Source organism: Haliotis rufescens, unplaced genomic scaffold, assembly GCF_023055435.1.
Source record: "Haliotis rufescens isolate VD_foot unplaced genomic scaffold, xgHalRufe1.0.p SCAF_6, whole genome shotgun sequence".
NCBI lineage: Eukaryota > Metazoa > Mollusca > Gastropoda > Lepetellida > Haliotidae > Haliotis > Haliotis rufescens.
In genome coordinates this window covers 18,871,251-18,889,392 of record NW_025964334.1, presented here as the reverse complement: position 1 = coordinate 18,889,392, position 18,142 = coordinate 18,871,251, and the positions used below count along the sequence as shown (strand labels likewise).

Below are 18,142 nucleotides of genomic sequence, written 5' to 3'. Positions count from 1 at the left end.
AGGAAAAGTGATGACAGACCAGTCTTTTGCTTGTTCGAGCGCCATTTTCCTATCCGACATCTTTGAGATAAGAGCCGCAATGAAATATAAAACGTCAACACCAAAGAACTACCAGTCTCGATTATCCGAAGAAACAGATTTCATTGGGCGTAAAAGGCAAAACAGCAGTGACAATTGTGTTAATGGATCTCTCAAATTCTGCGATGATACCAGATGTTCGCGAAAAGGGTGAGCATATCCTGCCATACCGGTAGCACCCGCCACTCACACAATCTGTATAGATACAGAAAGTCAACAATAAAATATTTATCAGAGAGTGCATCTAAGGCCATGTTATGTCTTCTAAAAAAAATCTAGAAAATATAATATTCCTTTGGATTGTTTACTTAAGGCTTTTGATGTAATTATATTACCAATATTATTATATGGCTGTGAAACTTTGGCATACGAAAATAGGAACATCATTGAAAAAAATTCTTTTAAAATTACTTAAACTAGCCTGTGGTCTTAGAAATGCAACCCCATATTTTATGGTTTATGGAAAACTATGTAGAATCATCTTTCTCGACAGCTGAACGGGTAGTTTCTGGCATAAACTTTGTAAACCCGGAACTGCACCTTAATGTTGGCAACTCATCTATAAGTGTGCTCATTTGCAATTTGTATCTAATAATGAACAAAATACCTGGATAAGAAATGTGAGGCATTTACTTTCTTACTGTGGTCTACCCTATGTATATTGTATGACCCATAAAGCGTTTCCAGCCAGGTGCTAACGGGTCGGATAGAAAAAAAGATCAGTTTTATCAAAATTGCCGATCTGACGTCGAAAAAAGGATATTGTTATAAATTTTCAAAAGGTATCCCGTCATTTGAAACCTTTCTTCTTCTATCTAAACAAGTTTATTATCCTATTCTGAAACAGAGAACCTGTAACCATAATCTGCCTGTTGAAGTTGGCCGTTGGCTTTGTATAGACAGAGGACATGTATACGTAAACTGTCTATGTCGCCAGCTATAGCCGATGAATTCCACTACATGTTTAAATGTGAAGCTCTCCGTGAATCCAGATCCAAATTTATCTCAAGTAAATATACACAGTTTCCTAATATCATACATTACAAAAAGAATTGAGTACCAGAAATGGAAAAGAAATTAAGAACCTTGCTGTATATGAGTGCTGAATCTGTATACTGGCTTGTTGATGTATGTGGTATGTTCATACAAATTTTAAAGGAAAATGTTTAAATGTCGCGAAATATTTGTACAGTATATGACGGCGGTCTTTAAATAATCTAGTCTGGACCAGACAATCCATTGATTGACATCATGATCATCGATCTAGACAATTGGGATACGACGACATGCGTCAACCATGTTAGTGAGCCTGGCCACCCGATCCCGTAAGTCATCTCTTACGACAAGCATAGTCACCTCACAATGAGGTCGATTCCCTCGGCTCCTGGGGAAGTGAATTTGCTGTAGAAGTCACAGTCTTGTGTGAGATGGAAACAAAAGCAACAAAAGCATTTCCATAATCCTACTAAATCTAAGTCCATTGTATATTTCCGACAGCAGTATATCATAAGCATATAATTTCATACTTTAAAGTTTACACTGTTTCTTTCATGCTGATTGGCTGAATGTGTAGTCACGTGATCTGATATTGGGAGTTCACACTCCTGTGAATAGACTGAAAAGTTCACACGATGTTAACATTTTTTGTGAAATTGATCGTGTGAACTTTTGCCGGAACCGCTTTCAGGGGTTTCCCCGAATTCTCGATCGCTGTTTATAATCTACTCGTTTTTCTTTTTCTTTTTTTCTTTTAATCCCTGCATTTATCAGGATTATGATTAATTTAGCATTTTAGCCTTGTCATTTTACATTTCATCTGACTCAATGATAAATACATGCTTTGGTTCCGGTATTCAATGTCGTCTAGCTGCTAGATGTAACAAAATGGATTAAATTGTCCTTAAGGAAAGAAACCTAAATTAAAAAAACACAAACAAATAACTTGCCTTCCTGTTTTACCGATTGGTCATCGGAGGCGAGAAAATATCCGTAGACGGAATTACTATTCCGCTTTCTGAGTTGGCCGACCTTCTCCCTGCATTCCGGGGCGGTCGGGTAGCCTAGTGGTTAAAGCGTTCGCTCGTCACGCCGAAGACCCGGGTTCGATTCCCGACATGGGTACAATGTGTGAAGCCCATTTCTGGTGTCCCCCGCCGTGATATTGCTGGAATATTGCTAAAAGCGGCGTAAAACCATACTCACTCACTCACTCACTCTCCCTGCATTCCAGGCCGAGAAGCGGCGCCACATGAGGAATGAGTACGTGATTAAGGATGGGTTTACTCCGCTTTTAGCAATAATTCCAGTAATATCACGACAGGGGACACCAGAAGTGAATTTGCAATTAAGATCATTGTTGCTTAAAACATCTCATCCAAGTTGTTTAATAACAGAAACGTCTTGCATTCCACAAATAGTGATCATATGGGGAATCGAACCCGGGTCTTTGGCGTGACGAGCTGACGCTTTAACCATTAGGCTACCCCACCACACTGTACTGAAGACCTAAACGTTGCAAGGGTCGCTTGGTTTTCTTCAAGATGAACAATTTGAATAAAACCTACTTGGCATCTGTTCTAGTTGATTTTATTGTGTCAATTTGAAGTGATACATGTCTGGTTGGAATATATGAAAGAAAACATGCGCTGTTACAAGCGATCGTTTTGGATCCGTGAATTCGACAATCCAACCAACTGAAAATATTGGACTCAACCGATGACAGATCACTTATAGCTTGCACTGTAATCCAGGTTTATATGGTCATTGTGTCATCGTCAATTTAGGGAGTTTTCCATGTCCAACTATTTGTGCCACGGCTCACTTGGCGCTTCATGCGCACATACAAGTATGTGCAACCAACCGTGCCAACAAGGGCATGCTACTCGCCTTGTCATAACCAGTTTTAGAACCGGATTTTCAGGTATCGAATCTTTATATCTCCTAAATCTTTCTTCCTTTCTCCCCAAATAAAACGAAACAACAATGTATAATAAATTGCACCTTTCTGCAGTAATTATGAAAGAAAGGTCATTGACGATCATTTCAGTTCTGTCATGTTTAACGCGTATCATGTACAATTTCTATATTTTATCAGTGATGATACATTCCCTACTACTTATAAATGGTACCTCGATTATGATTATCAGGGGCTAATACCAGTGTTCCGCTTGTCTCAAACAATGGATAATTCATCTTGACACATACGATTCTACAGTAATATGATGATACTACCTCTGTAAATAAACATATTCTCCTTTGTTGAATGAAGTTATTTAATATACATGGCTCAAGAGAAAACGGTAGTTGAAGAGAAGAAGAAACAAAAGAGTCATTTCCGTTGTTATAATTTATTTTAAGTTTACTGCCCCCCTTACCGCACATATTCAATGTATCATACCTTATATATCAATACGGGGGCACGGATGGCCCAGTCGTCTAAGGCGCCGCGATTCGCTTTGCAGAGTTGCGTCCCTTGGGCACGTCTGAAACCTATGATTGTGGGTTGGAATCCCGGTTCGCCCCGATTATGTTTCTAGGTTTGTCAGCACCATACCCGTGCTCGTAGGTTTCACCGAAGTGGTAAACGCCTGAGACCTGCATCACTTGGGGCTTTCCTCCCACATTAAGGTGAAAGGCCGCGATATAACTGGAATACTGTTAAAAGCGGCGTTAAACCCAACTCACTCACTCACTTATTTATAAATACAATGAGTGAGTTTTAAGCAATATTCGAGCAATGATAGAAACGCAAATAGATTCCAAAGTTTATTAAATAACGTTACAGCTGTGTTACAGCGCCATGTCTACTGCACTCTTCTGACAACGGGAACTGCCCTTCTACGACGACGGCGTCTCTGCTGCGTCTCCTGCTTGGCTTCCTGCTGCTCCTCATCTTTGTTGTAGTACTCTAGCCATCCCAACCCGTAGTCATACTGGTTATTCTGTGGAACAAATGGTGGGTGTCTGATGTCACTCTTCATTATACACATGTTGTATGGTGTGAAGGCAGCTAGATGTTATGACAAGGAGCTAAATGTGAACCGAGCAGTTAATAATATAAGTTGTCCACCGGTCTCGTGGGGGACCCGTGGAGAGCGAATTTTTCTTACATACATACATCATGCTTTAGTCCCACTCGTTATACTGTGGAACAAGTAGTGGGTATATGAAATAGTACAATACGAAGTCCAGCGTGATGAGCAACCAGCTCAGCCCTTTACCCACTTCATTTAACCATGCCAAATTGAAAAGTGTAAACTACCCCCTCCCCGCTCTTTCTGTCTCTTTCGAAAGACAACATATTTAGTGATTTTCAGAAAATGTCCAACTAAATCGATTAGTTCTTGTGAGGTGATTAATTACTAAACGCGGAGAATCGCACATAGCCACTACCTTCGTAACCAGTAACGGCAGCACAATCGTAAAAACGTTGGTGAACGATATGTTCTTCACGACCAAACATTACTTTTCTGAAAACCGCTGATGTGATGTCAACTTCTACACTTTAAGTCACTCACTTCATGGGAATTCGTTCGCAGATACTCACATAACCATGATCTTCGTAACCAGTAACGGAAGAAGAACCGTAAGTCGTGTCAGAATCGAGGAAGCTTAGAGCATCCCTCTTCTGAGGCGCTGCCTTGGACTGCTGTGACTGTCGGTCCTGTTTCCTGGCGTTCTTCCTCGACTCACGAGGTGTAGCTAAGGTCAAGGCCACGAGTAACGCCAACAGGAAGACACAGGTAACGTTCATTCTGTGAGGAAATATAGTGAACATCATCATTCATTCACCGCTCTATATTTCGTTTGGAAAGACTCTTGCAAAGAGGGGTCGGGTTTTGTTGTGGGGCTGGGGGTACACTGGTGGCCCAGTCGACTAAGAGTGATGAAAAGACCTGAACTATGTTTACACTCAGGTGGCTAGCAGCGACGCTAGAGGTACAAGTCAAATGTTTGCACGTGAAAACATTATTGCAATCTCATGAACATCCTTTCAGATCAGTAGGATCAGGGAAAAAAAAGAAATTCTGGACATTTGTAGAATAATCTTTAAAATATTCATTTCAGGTTTTAACATTATCATTATCATAATAACTGTACAAGATACAACCAAGATAAAAAAAGTTTGTTCCTAATTTTGGGCTATTAAAAAGCAAATTTAGTTTTAACATGTTAGGTGTAGTAGTGAAGAAATGAAATTCCAGTTATGTCACGACGAGATACACCAGAAATGGGCTTTACACATTGTACCCATGTTAGGATTTGAACCCGGGTCTTCGCCTGACACTGAGTGGTGCCGGATAAGTAAATGGAAAACTCATTAATTCAGGTCGTTGAACAAACCATAGTTTCATTTCTTATTCTATTTTTCTCGCCTCATCATTTAATATGATTCTTGAGAAAATAAATGAGTGAGTATAGTTTTACGACTGTTTTAGCAATACTCCAGTTATGTCACGATGAGATCCACCAGAAATAGGCTTTACACATTGTACCCATGTTAGGATTTGAACGTGACGAGCGAACGCTTTAACCACAAGGCTACCCCACCGTTGACACAAAATCAGATTTGCTCTTAGTGAGATCGTCATATGCACTTCACTGCATAGTGCTGATGGTGCAGACAACAGTGTAAGAGTGAGAGTTTAACTGAAAAGACCTGAAATACATTAACACTTAGAGATACAAGTCAAGTATTGATCAAACAAAAATGTAAGGACGTTGAAACATTATTACACTCTCATAAACATCTTTACCGAGCAGTAGGATGAGGTAAAAACACAAAATCTGGAGTTTTGTACAACAATTTATGAAATATTCTTTCCAGGTTTTAACATTATCATATGTATTGAACACAACCTAGATAATATTGTATTTGTTCCCAAGCTTGGCCTATTGAAAAGCAAATTCAAGCAAATTAGGCTTAGTTCAAATCCTTTGTCACCCAATTGGCAGATTTGGCATTTTATTTTAGTACCGAAATGGTATTTTCCTCCATCTGTCTGTTTCAGTAGGTAACTTATGATTGAGACAAAGGATGGTATTCGTGGAGAATGTAACCAGGGAGTACACGAGTAGGTCCGGGTAAGACCAGGTCTCCATCAACCCATGCTGCTCGTTAGGGGCGACTTGGTGTATCGGGTGGTCAGAGTCGGGGATTTGTTTGATAGTGTGGATCGTTGCTCAAAATATCAAACACTGGATTGTGTTTCTTATCTACAGGCCGGGATATATAGAACTGGGATATTGGCAGGTTGTGGCTATAATCAACACGAGTGTTACACTCCCAAGTTATTTTCAAAACTATAATATTGGTACTTGAAATACGCTAAAAATCAATACGAGAACTGATTCTGGATTAATCAGTGTAAGGTAATAAGAAACAACGTTATTCATAACCTATGTACACAGAACATACCTGATATGAGCTGCTGGCGATCCTGTACAGTGAATGAGTGACAATCACAATTCAGCCAGGGCTTATATTTAGCGCCGTGATATTTAATCCTGCAATACTTCCGTGTTCCATACAGTAGTTGATGAAGCTGAAGAAACCCGAGAAGACGAGATACTGATACCCCCCACTGATGGAGGTGTCTATCTATCCCGATCTTTGGTTAACACAGAAGTCTGATATAAGGTACATGGTATACACAGTGTATATAAACGGTGCCATACTTTGGTAGAATTACCGGAAAATCAAGGTGTGCTCTCTGCAAGTAAGTATGCTATACGACTCTTGCTCAAAAGTTCTTTTCAGGGTTAGATTCAAGGCCTCAGTAAAGTTTGAAGCAAGATCGAAATATTTTTCTCTAACGAAAACAAAAATATTTAAATACTATTGTGATGATTTTTCATTGATTGTTAGAATAATAATTGTGGTGAGAAAGTTTGCAATACGACTCCTAAATGTCAGTTTGCCATTACCTGTTTGACCACAGTGTGTGTGTATTTTCATTGATTTGATGCACCGGACGATATTGAAACTTTTGTTAACATATGTTAATAATAATGTGATATTGTTTATGATATTGTGAGAATTGAGAATCAAATTTATACTATTTAATATGCCTCCATACCTTTGACTACAACATGTATATTCACAGATCCAAACATGAAGGTCCTCGTCATCCTTGCAGTCGTTGTTGTCGTTGCTTCCGCCAGAACCCTAACCAGGGCCAAGAGGTCAAACAGGAATCGTGACGACAACGTCATGAACGCCGCTAAATCAATCATCGCCTCTGCAAACGACGTGGATAAGCAGAACAACAAGGACAAGAGAGATTATGAATATTACTACGCCAAATACAACTACGATAACTACGGATTGTACGCAGTTGGTGCTGTGGTTGACTATGGATACGTGAGTAACTTATTTCTGCACTTTATATATACAGTCATAAACTATAGTTTCACAATGTAAGTTTTGTATGAAGACATTGTCGATCGTAATCATGAGTTGACGCATTTTCCTGCATGCCGTCGTTCATTTGTTGGTCAGAAAAGTCCCGTATCGAGTGTTATAGATGTTAAATATTAAGCATCGATGGTATGGTATTAGAATTAAAACGTCATCTCCAGAGAATAACCAGTCTCTTTAAGCCAACAAAATAGACTCCATTGGGCTGGTGTAAAGGGCAAAATAGCGGAGAAAATTGTATGAATGGATCAATGAAAATAAGTGATGACATCAGGCGTTCGCGGAAAGGGTAAGCATGTCCTGCACAACCGGAAGAACCCGTCACAATTTGCATAAAATAGTAAGTGTTTGATGCCTGACACCACAAAGCAGTTCTCCTGCCAAAAGAACACAGGCGCAAACGAGTCTTCAGAGAGTGAGTGACTTATTATTTAACCTAAATGGCTGACAAATACATGGAACAGGATTGGAGTATTACATATTACGGTGTCTAGATGTGACTGCAGCACAATAAGCCTCCATGTCTATTTTAGTTTTATGTTTGTGCCTTACAGTCATGTAAACATTGACAAGAAAGTACTTTGGCATGTAATTATACATTTAGTTTGGTGACGCTGAATAGGTGACAAAAGTTTTTGATTTTACAATTTGGTTTTCAGGTGGATTATTCTGCAACCGGGTTGTATTACTATGACGTATCCCAGGACGATATTAACCAGAAGTTGGCCGCGAAAGAGGCAAAGAAACAGACAGAAGGCGCTGAGTAGCTCGAGACAACATGTCACGACAAACATTCTGACTTGTAACAATAAAGTGTCTGAAACATTTCTGAGTGATATTTTATTGCATATGAAATCAGTAAAACCCATCTCATGGTGCTGACAAACTGAGGATCATAAACAGAGCGAGTGAGTAAGTGAGTGAGTAAGTAAGTGAGTGAGTGGAGTTTAGCGCCGCTTTGAAAATATTCCAGTTCTGTCACGGCGTTTCAGAAAAACCCGAAGTATTGCAAGTCTCAGACGTTTACCACTTTGCACGAGCATGACTTTGGTGCTGACAAACTAAGGATCCTCATCAGTGCGAATTTGGGATCCGAATCCATGATCATCAGATCCTGGAGCAGCAAAAGGAGGCAATTCTGCATAGCGAAGGTAGCAATATTAGATGTGGGCAGTTAGAGACCATTTTATATTCTCGGTAAAAAATAAATTGTTCAAGAAGAGTCTTGGAAAATATAATTATGCTTTAGACTGTTGAAAAAAGAACCTGACAAAGAAATGACATTGATGCAAGGTGTATTTATTCAAACTTTGTTCAGATTCATAGTTGTAATTTAAAAAAAAATAGTTCTGGTGCGGTACCTGAAAATACCTAGTCTCAAGACAGTAAAAAAAACCTACGACCCCATCCAACCCCCACCACCTGAATATCAAATTGTCGGTCACTTAAAGGTAAATATACAATCATTATTTCTTTCTGACACATATCACCTAGGTAGTGACCTGGTGCTGTATGCTATCAAGAGGTCTAGAATGTACAGGAGTACTGCTGTGTGGCGTCACATGGTAAATACTTGTGTTAAAAGCGGGTGCTTCAGGTACGGCAGGCCATGCTTACAATTGTTGCCGAACACCTGGTGTCATCACTGATTTCCAGTGGTCCATTCATATAATTTTCATGGCTATTTTAGCCCTTTACGCCAAATGGAATCTTGGCGGATAATCTAGACTCGTTATTCCCTTGCATTGACGTTTCACATTTATATCACATTCCCATGGTGAAGGTGAGGTGAAATAGGCCCTAAAGTCGAGTTCAGGAAAATTGGAATATAATATGGCGACGTGTGCATAAACGTTTGAATGTGTGTGTGCGTGTGCGCGTGTGTGCGTGTGCGTGTAGTGTACGTCTACTGGTCCGGACTGATGCCGGTCTTATAGGGCTTACCCACAGAAATGACAAGCTGCAGTTTTATAATGAAAATCCCACTCAGACACAGTTTTCTGACTTCGAGCCGAACAGTCCTTAGTTTATCTCCTTAATGAGGAACGACAGACAGGGAAACATGAGGGACTTCACTTCAGATAAGGATGAGGTTTGTTTCCGTAAAATAACTCAAATACCCTTCTGCTATCTTGAGCTTTTAATTATTTTATATTTCATTGCCTTTGATCGAAGTAAGACATTGTTATATGTCGACTTCAAAATTGAAACAATAAGTTAACCCAGAAATATATGCCTAAGAGAATTTTGTATGAAACAATGGGGTTATAACATTAACAATGTTTACAAATCCATACAAATTACTGCAAAGTAATTGCAATGGCAGTGAACAATAGAAGCTTCCAAAATAGGCATCGACTGGGTATCCAGGGCGAAAACAATGATCTTCACACAACCGCTGGTCTTGATGTAATGTGAGATGAGATAGGGATGCACTTGCCCCACGTACAATGTATGTAGTCTAGATACCGCCTAGAAAATTAGAAAATGTCCATTCCATGCTGGATTAGTCTGTCTGTTCTTGACACCTGACTCAAAAAGTATTTAAAAATAGTAACTTCCACACCACTGCTTACATTAGATAGTACCACATTCCTGACAACTAACCACTGTTAAAACACATCTATGAACTTCTACTGAATCTTTACAGCAACAATGTGATACAGTTACAACATTGTTGTACAATACATTATACAATTTGATCAGTTTTGACTGCAAACATGAAATTTTGTTCCAATTTCTCATAAGCATCATTTATCATGTTTACTATAATTTACTGTACTTGTAATCGCAAAAATCTTGAACGCGACGTTAAACCCAATTTGACCGGATGTCACCTCACTTAGTAGTTTTTGTTCTTTAGTTAGTAAAGAAAGCTCTCACTATGTTAAAAATGTCTTTCTCCGAAGAGGGAGAGTGTTATATGGCAGTGTAATGTATTGTTACGCAATGTTGTATCACATTGTTTCTGTTAAGATTCAGAAGAATTTCATAACATTGTGTTTTAACAGTAGTTAGTTGTCAGGAATGAAGTTCTATCTAATGTAAGCAGTGGTGTGGAAGTTACTTCTTTAGATGCTTTTTGAGTCAGGTGTCAAGAACAGCTTCACAAATCCAGCATGGTATGGAATCTTCCTAGAAGGCATTTAAACTACATGCGTGGGGCTAGTGCTAACCCAATCCCATCTCACATTGCATCAATATCAGCGGTTTTGTGAAGATAATTGTTTTCGCCCTTGATACCCAGTCTTATTACCCAGGATACCAAAAATATCACAATCACTGACGCTTTGTTAGACTATTGCTTTCATACTGCCATTGTAATTGTACTGCCATTCATTTTTGTACTGCCACTCTGATGCGCACTGCCATTGCATTGAAAATCAGAGGTGACACCAGGTGTTCTGCGAAAAGAGTAAGCATGACCTGTCCTACCGGAAGCAGCCGTTCACACAATTTGCACAAAAAAGTAAGTATGTATCGCCTGACTCCACACAGCAGTACATTCTAAAAAGTCTTGATAGCATTAGACACCAGTTCACAATCTGGTTGATATGTATCAGAAAGAAATAGTTAACGATATTTTGAGTTTCTAGTCCAGAAATAAACACGCACCTAACTGAGTCTAAGATCAAAAGCCAAACAAGCAAAATATACGTATCCGTAAAGCTTCAAAGGTATCGGTTCACCATCTGATTGGTGTATGTGCTATGTTTCATGGAGGTGAGGTAAAATGGGGTTTAACGTCGCGTCCAAGATTATTGCACTTATATAGCGACGTGCATGTACGTGTGTGTGTTTGTGTGGCTGCTTGTACATGTCCGGACTGATGCCGATTTAAAGTGCTAGCTCACTGAGATACCATGCCGCAGTATAACATGAATACCCCATTAGGACACAGTATGCTGACTCCGAGCCGACCAGTCCTTGTTTTAGCCCCTTAATGCCGAGCGCCAGACAGGGTAACAACAAGTGCCATCTTTTAACGTCTTTTGGTATGATCGAACCCCAGACCTTCCGCTCTCCGGGCGGACGCTCTACCACTAGACCACGGAGGCGATTTTGTCTTGAGACTAAATATTTTCTTATAGAAAAACAACTACCAACAATGTACGTTTTGCGGCGAACAGTATTTTTTTGACAGTGTGAAGCATAATAACTTTTTTCAAGACTTTTCTTAAATTAATTTTTCGATAAAATTCCCCCCCCCCCCCCCCCCCCCTTTATGAAATTGTCAGTCCCTAACTGCCCACATCTAATATTGCTACCTTCGCTGTGCAGAATTGCGTCCTTTATATTGCTACCTTCGCTGTGCAGAATTGCGTCCTATAGCTGCTCCAGGATCCGATTAACATGGTTTCGGATCCCAGATTCGCACTGATGAGGTTCCTTAGTTTGTCAGCACCATAGTCATACACGTGCAAAGTGGTAAACATATGAGACTTGTAATACTTGGGTTTTTCTGACACGCTGTGATATAACGAGAATACAGTTCAAATCAGCGTTAAATCCCACTCACTCACTCATCAATTTCATATGCAATAAAATATTACTCAGAATTGTTTATGACGCTTTATTGTCAGATTATTTGTCGCGACATGTTGTCGCGAGCTACTCAGCGCCTTCTGTCTGTTTCTTTGCCTCTTTCGCGGCCAACTTCTGGTTAATATCGTCCTGGGATACGTCATAGTAATACAACCCGGTTTCAGAATAATCCACCTGAAAAACAAAATAGTAAAGTCAAAAACATTTGTCACCAACGTGACATACAACAATAGGACATTTATTAGTCCTTACACAGCGCCACCAAACTAGATGTATAATTACATACCAAAATTTTCTTGTCAATGTTTACATGACTGTAAGGCACAAACATAAAACTGGAATAGACATGGAGGCTTGTTGTGCTGCAGTCACATCTAGGCACCGTGATATGTAATACTCCAATCCTGTTCCATATATTTGTCAGCCATTTAGGTTAAATAATAAGTCACTCACTCTCTGAAGACTCGTTTGCGCCTGTGTTCTTTTGGCAGGAGAACTGCTTTGTGGTGTCAGGCAACACACACTTTTTTATGCAAATTGTGATGGGTGCTTCCGGTTGTGCAGGACATGCTTACCCTTGCCGCAAAATCCTGGTGTCATCACTTAAAATTCATTGATCCATTCATACGATTTTATCCGCTAGTTTTTCCTTCCCGTCCGCCCAATGTAGTCTATTTTGGCGGCTTATCGAGACTGGCGTTGACATTTAAAATTCTAATACCATATCATCGATGAATAATATTTGACAGGTTTAACACTTGATTCGGGACTTTTAAGGCCAACAAATGAGCGACGGCATGCAGGAAAATGCGTCTACTCATGTTTACGATCGACAATGTCTTCATACATTGTCAAACTATAGTTTATGACAGTGTATATTAAAAGCAGAAATAAGTTACTCACGTATCCATAGTCAACCACAGCACCAACTGCGTACAATCCGTAGTTATCGTAGTTGTATTTGGCGTAGTAATATTCATAATCTCTCTTGTCCTTGTTGTTCTGCTTATCCCCGGCCACGTCGTTTGCAGAGGCGATGATTGATTTAGCGGCGTTCATGACATTGTTATCATGATTCTTGTTTGACCTCTTGGCCCTGGTTAGGGTTCTGGCGGAAGCAACGACAACAACGACTGCAAGGATGACGAGAACCTTCATGCTTGGATCTGTGAATATACATGTTGTAGTCAAAGGTATGGAGGCATGCCAAATAGTTTATCATAAACAATATTACAGTATTGTTAACATTTACCGCATATATGTTCAGAAAAAAATTTCAAAATCGTCCGGCGGATCAAAACAATGAAAATACATACACAGTGTGGTCAAACAGGTAATGGCAAACTGACATTTAGGAGTCGTATTGCAAACCTTCTCACCACAATTATTATTCTGACAATTTATATAAAATCATCACAATAGTATTCCAAAATGTTTGTTCTTCGTTGGTGACAATTTTGTCGGTCCTGCGTCATGACATACAATTATTTTCTGTTTTCACGCTATCCACATGTCAACCATAAACCGTTTCGAAACCTTTACTAATGTTGAATGTTTGGACCCTGAAAAGAACTTTTGAGCAAGAGTCGGATGATGCTCTTTAACCATATAGCGTACTTACTTGCAGAGAGCACACCTTGATTTTCCGGTAATTGTACCAAAGTATGGCACCGTTTATATACACTGTGTATACCATGTACATTCACATATCAGACTTCTGTGTTCACCAAAGATCGGGATAGATAGACACCTCCATCAGTGGGGGGTATCAGTGTCTCGTCCTCTCGGGTTTCTTCAGCTTCATCAACTACTGTATGGAACACGGAAGTATTGCAGGATTAAATATCACGGCGCCAAATATAAGCCCTGGCTGAATTGTGATTGTCACTCATTCACTGTACAGGATCGCAAGCAGCTCATATCAGGTATGTTCTGTGTACATAGGTTATGAATACCTTTTCTTATTACCTTACACTGATTAATCTAGAATCAGTTCTCATATTGATTTTTAGCGTATTTTCAAGTACCAATATTATCGTTTTGAAAAATAACTTGGGAGTGTAACACTCGTGTTTATTATAGCCACAACCTGCCAATATCCCAGTTCCATGTATCCCGGCCTGTAGATAAGAAACACAATCCAGTGATTTATATTTTGAGCAACGATCCACACTATCAACCAAGTCCCCGACTCTGACCACCCGATACACCAAGTCGCCCCTAAAGAGCAGCATGGGTTGATGGAGACCTGGTCATCCCCGGACCTACTCGTGTACTCCCTGGTTACATTCTCCACGAATACCATCCTTTGTCTCAATCATAAGTTACCTACTGAAACACAGAAGGAGGAAAATACCATTTCGGTACTAAAATAAAATGCCCACTCTACCAATTGGGTGACAAAGGATTTGAACTAAACCTAACATGTTTAAATTGAATTTGCTTTTCAATAGGCCAAGCTTGGGAACAAATACAATATTATCTACGTTGTGTACAATACATACATGTATGATAATGTTAAAACCTGGAAAGAATATTTCATAAATTGTTGTACAAATCTCCAGATTTTGTGTTTTTACCTCATCCTACTGCTCGGTAAAGATGTTTATGAGATTGTAATAATGCTTTCACGTCCATACAATTTTGTATGATCAAAACTTGACTTGTATCTCTAAAAGTAAAAGGGTTCGATTCCCGACATGGGTACAATGTGTGAAGCCAATTTCGAGTGTCCCCCGCCGTGATATTGCTGGAATATTGCTAAAAGCGGCGTAAAACCATACTCACTCACTCACTCTAAGTGTAAATATATTTCAGTTAAACTCACTCTTATACTGTTGTCTGCACCATCAGCACTATGCAGTGAAGTACATATGACGATCGCACAAAGAGCAAATCTGATTTTTTTCAACGGTGGGTCAGCCTTGTGGTTAAAGCGTTCGCTCGTCACGTTCAAATCCTAACATGGGTACAATGTGTAAAGCCCATTTCTGGTGGATCTCGTCATGACATAACTGGAATATTGCTAAAACAGTTGTAAAACTATCTTCACTCATTTATTTTCTCAAGAATAATATTAAATGATGAGGCGAGTAAGAATAGAATAAGAAATGAAACTATGGTTTGTTCAACGACCTTAAATAATGAGTTTTCCATTTACTTATCCGGCACCTTTCAGTGTTCAGAGCGGAGTAAGATCCCAACTCCCTTGCTATTAAAGCGTAGTCGGTGACACGTTCTTTTATGTAAAAGACATCCACTCGTGAGTTGAGATTAACGCAGCCATTAACTGTATTAACGGCGTGTCAGCTTAATGTGGGAGTAAAGCCCGAAGTGATGCAGGTCTCAGACGTTTACCACTTTGGTAAAAAAACGCCCGAGTACGGTATAATCAGATAGATCGGGATTCGAACCCATAATCATAAGTTTTGGGCGTGGCCCAAATTTCGGCGCCTCAGAAGACGGGGCCACCAGTGAACACACACACACACAGACTCGCGCACGTACGCACGCACACACGCACACACACACACCATCCCCACCCCAGCCCCCAACCCCCACCACACCTTCTCTCCAACCCTCTTTGAAAGAGTCTTTCCAAACGAAATATAGAGCAGTAATGAATGATGATGTTCACTATATTTCTCCACAGAATGAACGTAACCTTTGTCTTCGTGGTGGCTTGCCTCGTGGCCTTGACATTGGCTACACCTCGTGACTCGAGGAAGAACGCCAGGAAACAGGACCGACAGTCACAGCAGTCCAAGGGAGCGCAACAGAAGAGGGATGCTTTAACCTTCCTCGATTCTGACACGACTTACGGCTCTTCTTCCGTTACTGGTTACGAAGATCAAGGTTATGTGAGTATTTGAGGTGAACGATTTCACAGTATTTCGCAGTGCAGGATTCTTGCACCATTATAATGACGTCACGCTCTTGCGCCAATATAATGACGTCACGCGTCCTTGTAGGAGATTCAGAGCCAGGAATACACCGGCCACTCTGAACGTGTATTAACAAGTAAAGCTGCCCTAACTACCGGTCATTGATAATAGATAGATCTTGGTTTAAGTCCGAGAAATCACTCGAATCTGTTGATTCTGGAAGTGGGATCAACTCGCCATTTCTCTTTGAGCTCTTTGATTCCACTAACGGAATCAACAGATTCTCATTATTTGTCCATTACAGAATAGATCCTTCAGACACATACAGTCGACTTAACTGTTCGGGGAGTTAGCCTCGTTGACCTGGTTGATTGCGTTTTATTGTACCCCGATGCATGGGTCGTTGCTCATAATATCAATCACTGAATGTCTGATGTTACTGGCCCAGTGTCCACCATTACATACATTACATACCGCTGTCATGTAAGTAATGCCTTACGGTTCCTCCTCTGCTACTGGATATGAAGATCATGGTTATGTGAGTAGGTGAGGTGAAATGGGGTTTAACATCGCGTCCAAGATTATTGCACTTATATAGCGACGTGCATGAACGTGTGTGTGTTTGTGTGGCTGCTTGTACTAGTCCGGACTGATGCCGATTTATAGTGCTAGCTCACTGAGATACCATGCCGCAGTTTAACATGAATACCCCACTCAGACACAGTATACTGACTCCGAGCCGACCAGTCCTTGTTTTAGCCCCTTGATGCCTAGCACCAGACAGGGTAACAACAAGTGCCATCTTTTAACGTTTTTTGGTATGACGCGGCCGGGGATCGAACCCCGGACCTTCCGCTCTCCGGGCGGACGCTCTACCACTAGACCACGGAGGCGGTCGGTTATGTGAGTAACTACGAACGAATTCCCATGAAGTGAATGGCTTAAAGTGTAGAAGTTTACATCGCGTCAGCGGTTTTCAGATAAGTAATGTTTGGTCGTGAAGAACATTTCGTTTACCAACGTTTTAACGATTGTGCTGCCGTTCCTGGTTACGAAGACATAGGCTATGTGGGCATTTTTGGCGCTTTGTAGTTAATCACCTCACAAGAACTAATGGATGTAGGTGGACGTTTTCTGGAAATCACTAAATATGTGTTCTTTCCAAAGTGAGTGAGTATGGTTTTACGCCGCTTTTAACAATACTCCAGCAATATCACTGCAGGGGACACCAGAAATGGGCTTCACACAATGTACCCATGACGGAAATCGAATCCGAACGCTTTAACCACTAGGCTACCCGACAGCCCTCTTTTCAAAGAGACAGGGGGAGTAGGGGGGATAGTTTACACTTTTCATTTTGCATAGTTAAATGGGGTGGGTGTTTGCTCACCATGCTCAACTTCGTATAGTACTATTTCATATACCACCAGGGGGCACGGGTGGCCCAGTCGTCTAAGGCGCCGCGATTCACTGTGCGGAGTTGCGTTTCAATCACGTTTGGAAGATACATGTATACATGTATGTAAGATTGGACTTTCACTTTATGTCAGTTCTTTCGAGCGATTCGCTGTGCAGAGTTGCGTCCCTTGGGCACGCCAGAAACCTTTGATTGTGAGTTCGAATCTTGGTTCGCCCCGATTATGTTTCTAGGTTTGTCAGCACCATACCCGTGCTCGTGGGTTTCACCGAAGTGGTAAACGTCTGAGACCTGCGTCACTTCGGGCTTTCTTCCCACATTAAGCTGACACGCCGGAACTGGAATACTGTTAAAATCGGCGTTAAACCCAATTGACTCACCCACTCATATACCCACTATTCGTTCCACAGTATAACGAGTGGGACTATGGAATTTCGACCAAAGCATGCATCATGCATGTATGTAAGAAAAATATGCTCTCCACTGGTCCCCCACGAGACCGGCGGACAACTTATATTATTAACTGCTCGGTTCACATTTAGTTCCCTGTCATAATACCTACCTGCCTTCACACCATACAACATGTGTATAATGAAGAGTGACATCAGAAACCCACCATTTGTTTCACAGTATAACCAGTATGACTACGGGTTGGGATGGCTTGAGTACTACAACAAAGATGAGGAGCAACAGGAAGCCAAGCAGGAGACGCAGCAGAGACGCCGTCGTCGTAGAAGGGCAGTTCCCGTTGTCAGACGAGTACAGTAGACATGGAGCTGTAACACAACTGTAATGTTC

General features: G+C 40.7%; 4 protein-coding genes across 4 annotated transcripts in view; 2 read left to right on the top strand and 2 right to left on the bottom strand.

Moving 5' to 3' along the window:
- Positions 1-3,830: 3,830 nt before the first annotated feature.
- LOC124111290 lies at positions 3,831-6,539 on the bottom strand. The gene is made up of 3 exons (XM_046470942.2): positions 6,497-6,539; positions 4,625-4,832; positions 3,831-4,019 (listed from the first exon to the last, which is right to left on the bottom strand). The coding sequence occupies exons 2-3, from the start codon at positions 4,829-4,831 to the stop codon at positions 3,882-3,884; spliced, it is 345 nt and encodes a 114-aa protein (XP_046326898.2). The 5' UTR covers position 4,832; positions 6,497-6,539; the 3' UTR covers positions 3,831-3,881.
- Positions 6,540-6,677: 138 nt separating this feature from the next.
- On the top strand, positions 6,678-8,325 carry LOC124111266. Its single transcript, XM_046470915.2, has 3 exons — positions 6,678-6,797; positions 7,185-7,441; positions 8,158-8,325. Exons 2-3 carry the CDS (start codon positions 7,193-7,195, stop codon positions 8,263-8,265), a joined length of 357 nt encoding a protein of 118 aa, XP_046326871.2. The 5' UTR covers positions 6,678-6,797; positions 7,185-7,192; the 3' UTR covers positions 8,266-8,325.
- Positions 8,326-12,045: 3,720 nt separating this feature from the next.
- Positions 12,046-13,748, bottom strand: LOC124111267. Its single transcript, XM_046470916.2, has 3 exons — positions 13,665-13,748; positions 12,947-13,209; positions 12,046-12,217 (listed from the first exon to the last, which is right to left on the bottom strand). Exons 2-3 carry the CDS (start codon positions 13,199-13,201, stop codon positions 12,110-12,112), a joined length of 363 nt encoding a protein of 120 aa, XP_046326872.1. The 5' UTR covers positions 13,202-13,209; positions 13,665-13,748; the 3' UTR covers positions 12,046-12,109.
- A 188-nt stretch (positions 13,749-13,936) lies between these two features.
- LOC124111268 overlaps positions 13,937-18,142 on the top strand; it is a 4,227-nt gene continuing 21 nt past the window's right edge. The window contains exons 1-3 of the mRNA XM_046470917.2: positions 13,937-13,968; positions 15,696-15,903; positions 17,975-18,142. The exon at positions 17,975-18,142 is cut by the window's right edge and continues 21 nt beyond it. Of these exons, the coding sequence (XP_046326873.2) occupies positions 15,697-15,903; positions 17,975-18,112 (345 nt within the window). The 5' untranslated portion in view covers positions 13,937-13,968; position 15,696 and the 3' untranslated portion in view covers positions 18,113-18,142. The remainder of the gene's footprint in view (positions 13,969-15,695; positions 15,904-17,974) is intronic.

Excerpts from the sequence above, each read along its gene's own strand:
- LOC124111290 (XM_046470942.2), bottom strand. The coding sequence starts at position 4,831 with ATGAACGTTACCTGTGTCTTCCTGTTGGCGTTACTCGTGGCCTTGACC. Across the intron at positions 4,020-4,624 it reads GTTACGAAGATCATGGTTAT|AATAACCAGTATGACTACGG; the intron begins GTGAGTATCTGC and ends TTTGTTCCACAG.
- LOC124111267 (XM_046470916.2), bottom strand. The coding sequence starts at position 13,201 with ATGAAGGTTCTCGTCATCCTTGCAGTCGTTGTTGTCGTTGCTTCCGCC. Across the intron at positions 12,218-12,946 it reads CTGTGGTTGACTATGGATAC|GTGGATTATTCTGAAACCGG; the intron begins GTGAGTAACTTA and ends TTTGTTTTTCAG.
- LOC124111266 (XM_046470915.2), top strand. The coding sequence starts at position 7,193 with ATGAAGGTCCTCGTCATCCTTGCAGTCGTTGTTGTCGTTGCTTCCGCC. Across the intron at positions 7,442-8,157 it reads CTGTGGTTGACTATGGATAC|GTGGATTATTCTGCAACCGG; the intron begins GTGAGTAACTTA and ends TTTGGTTTTCAG.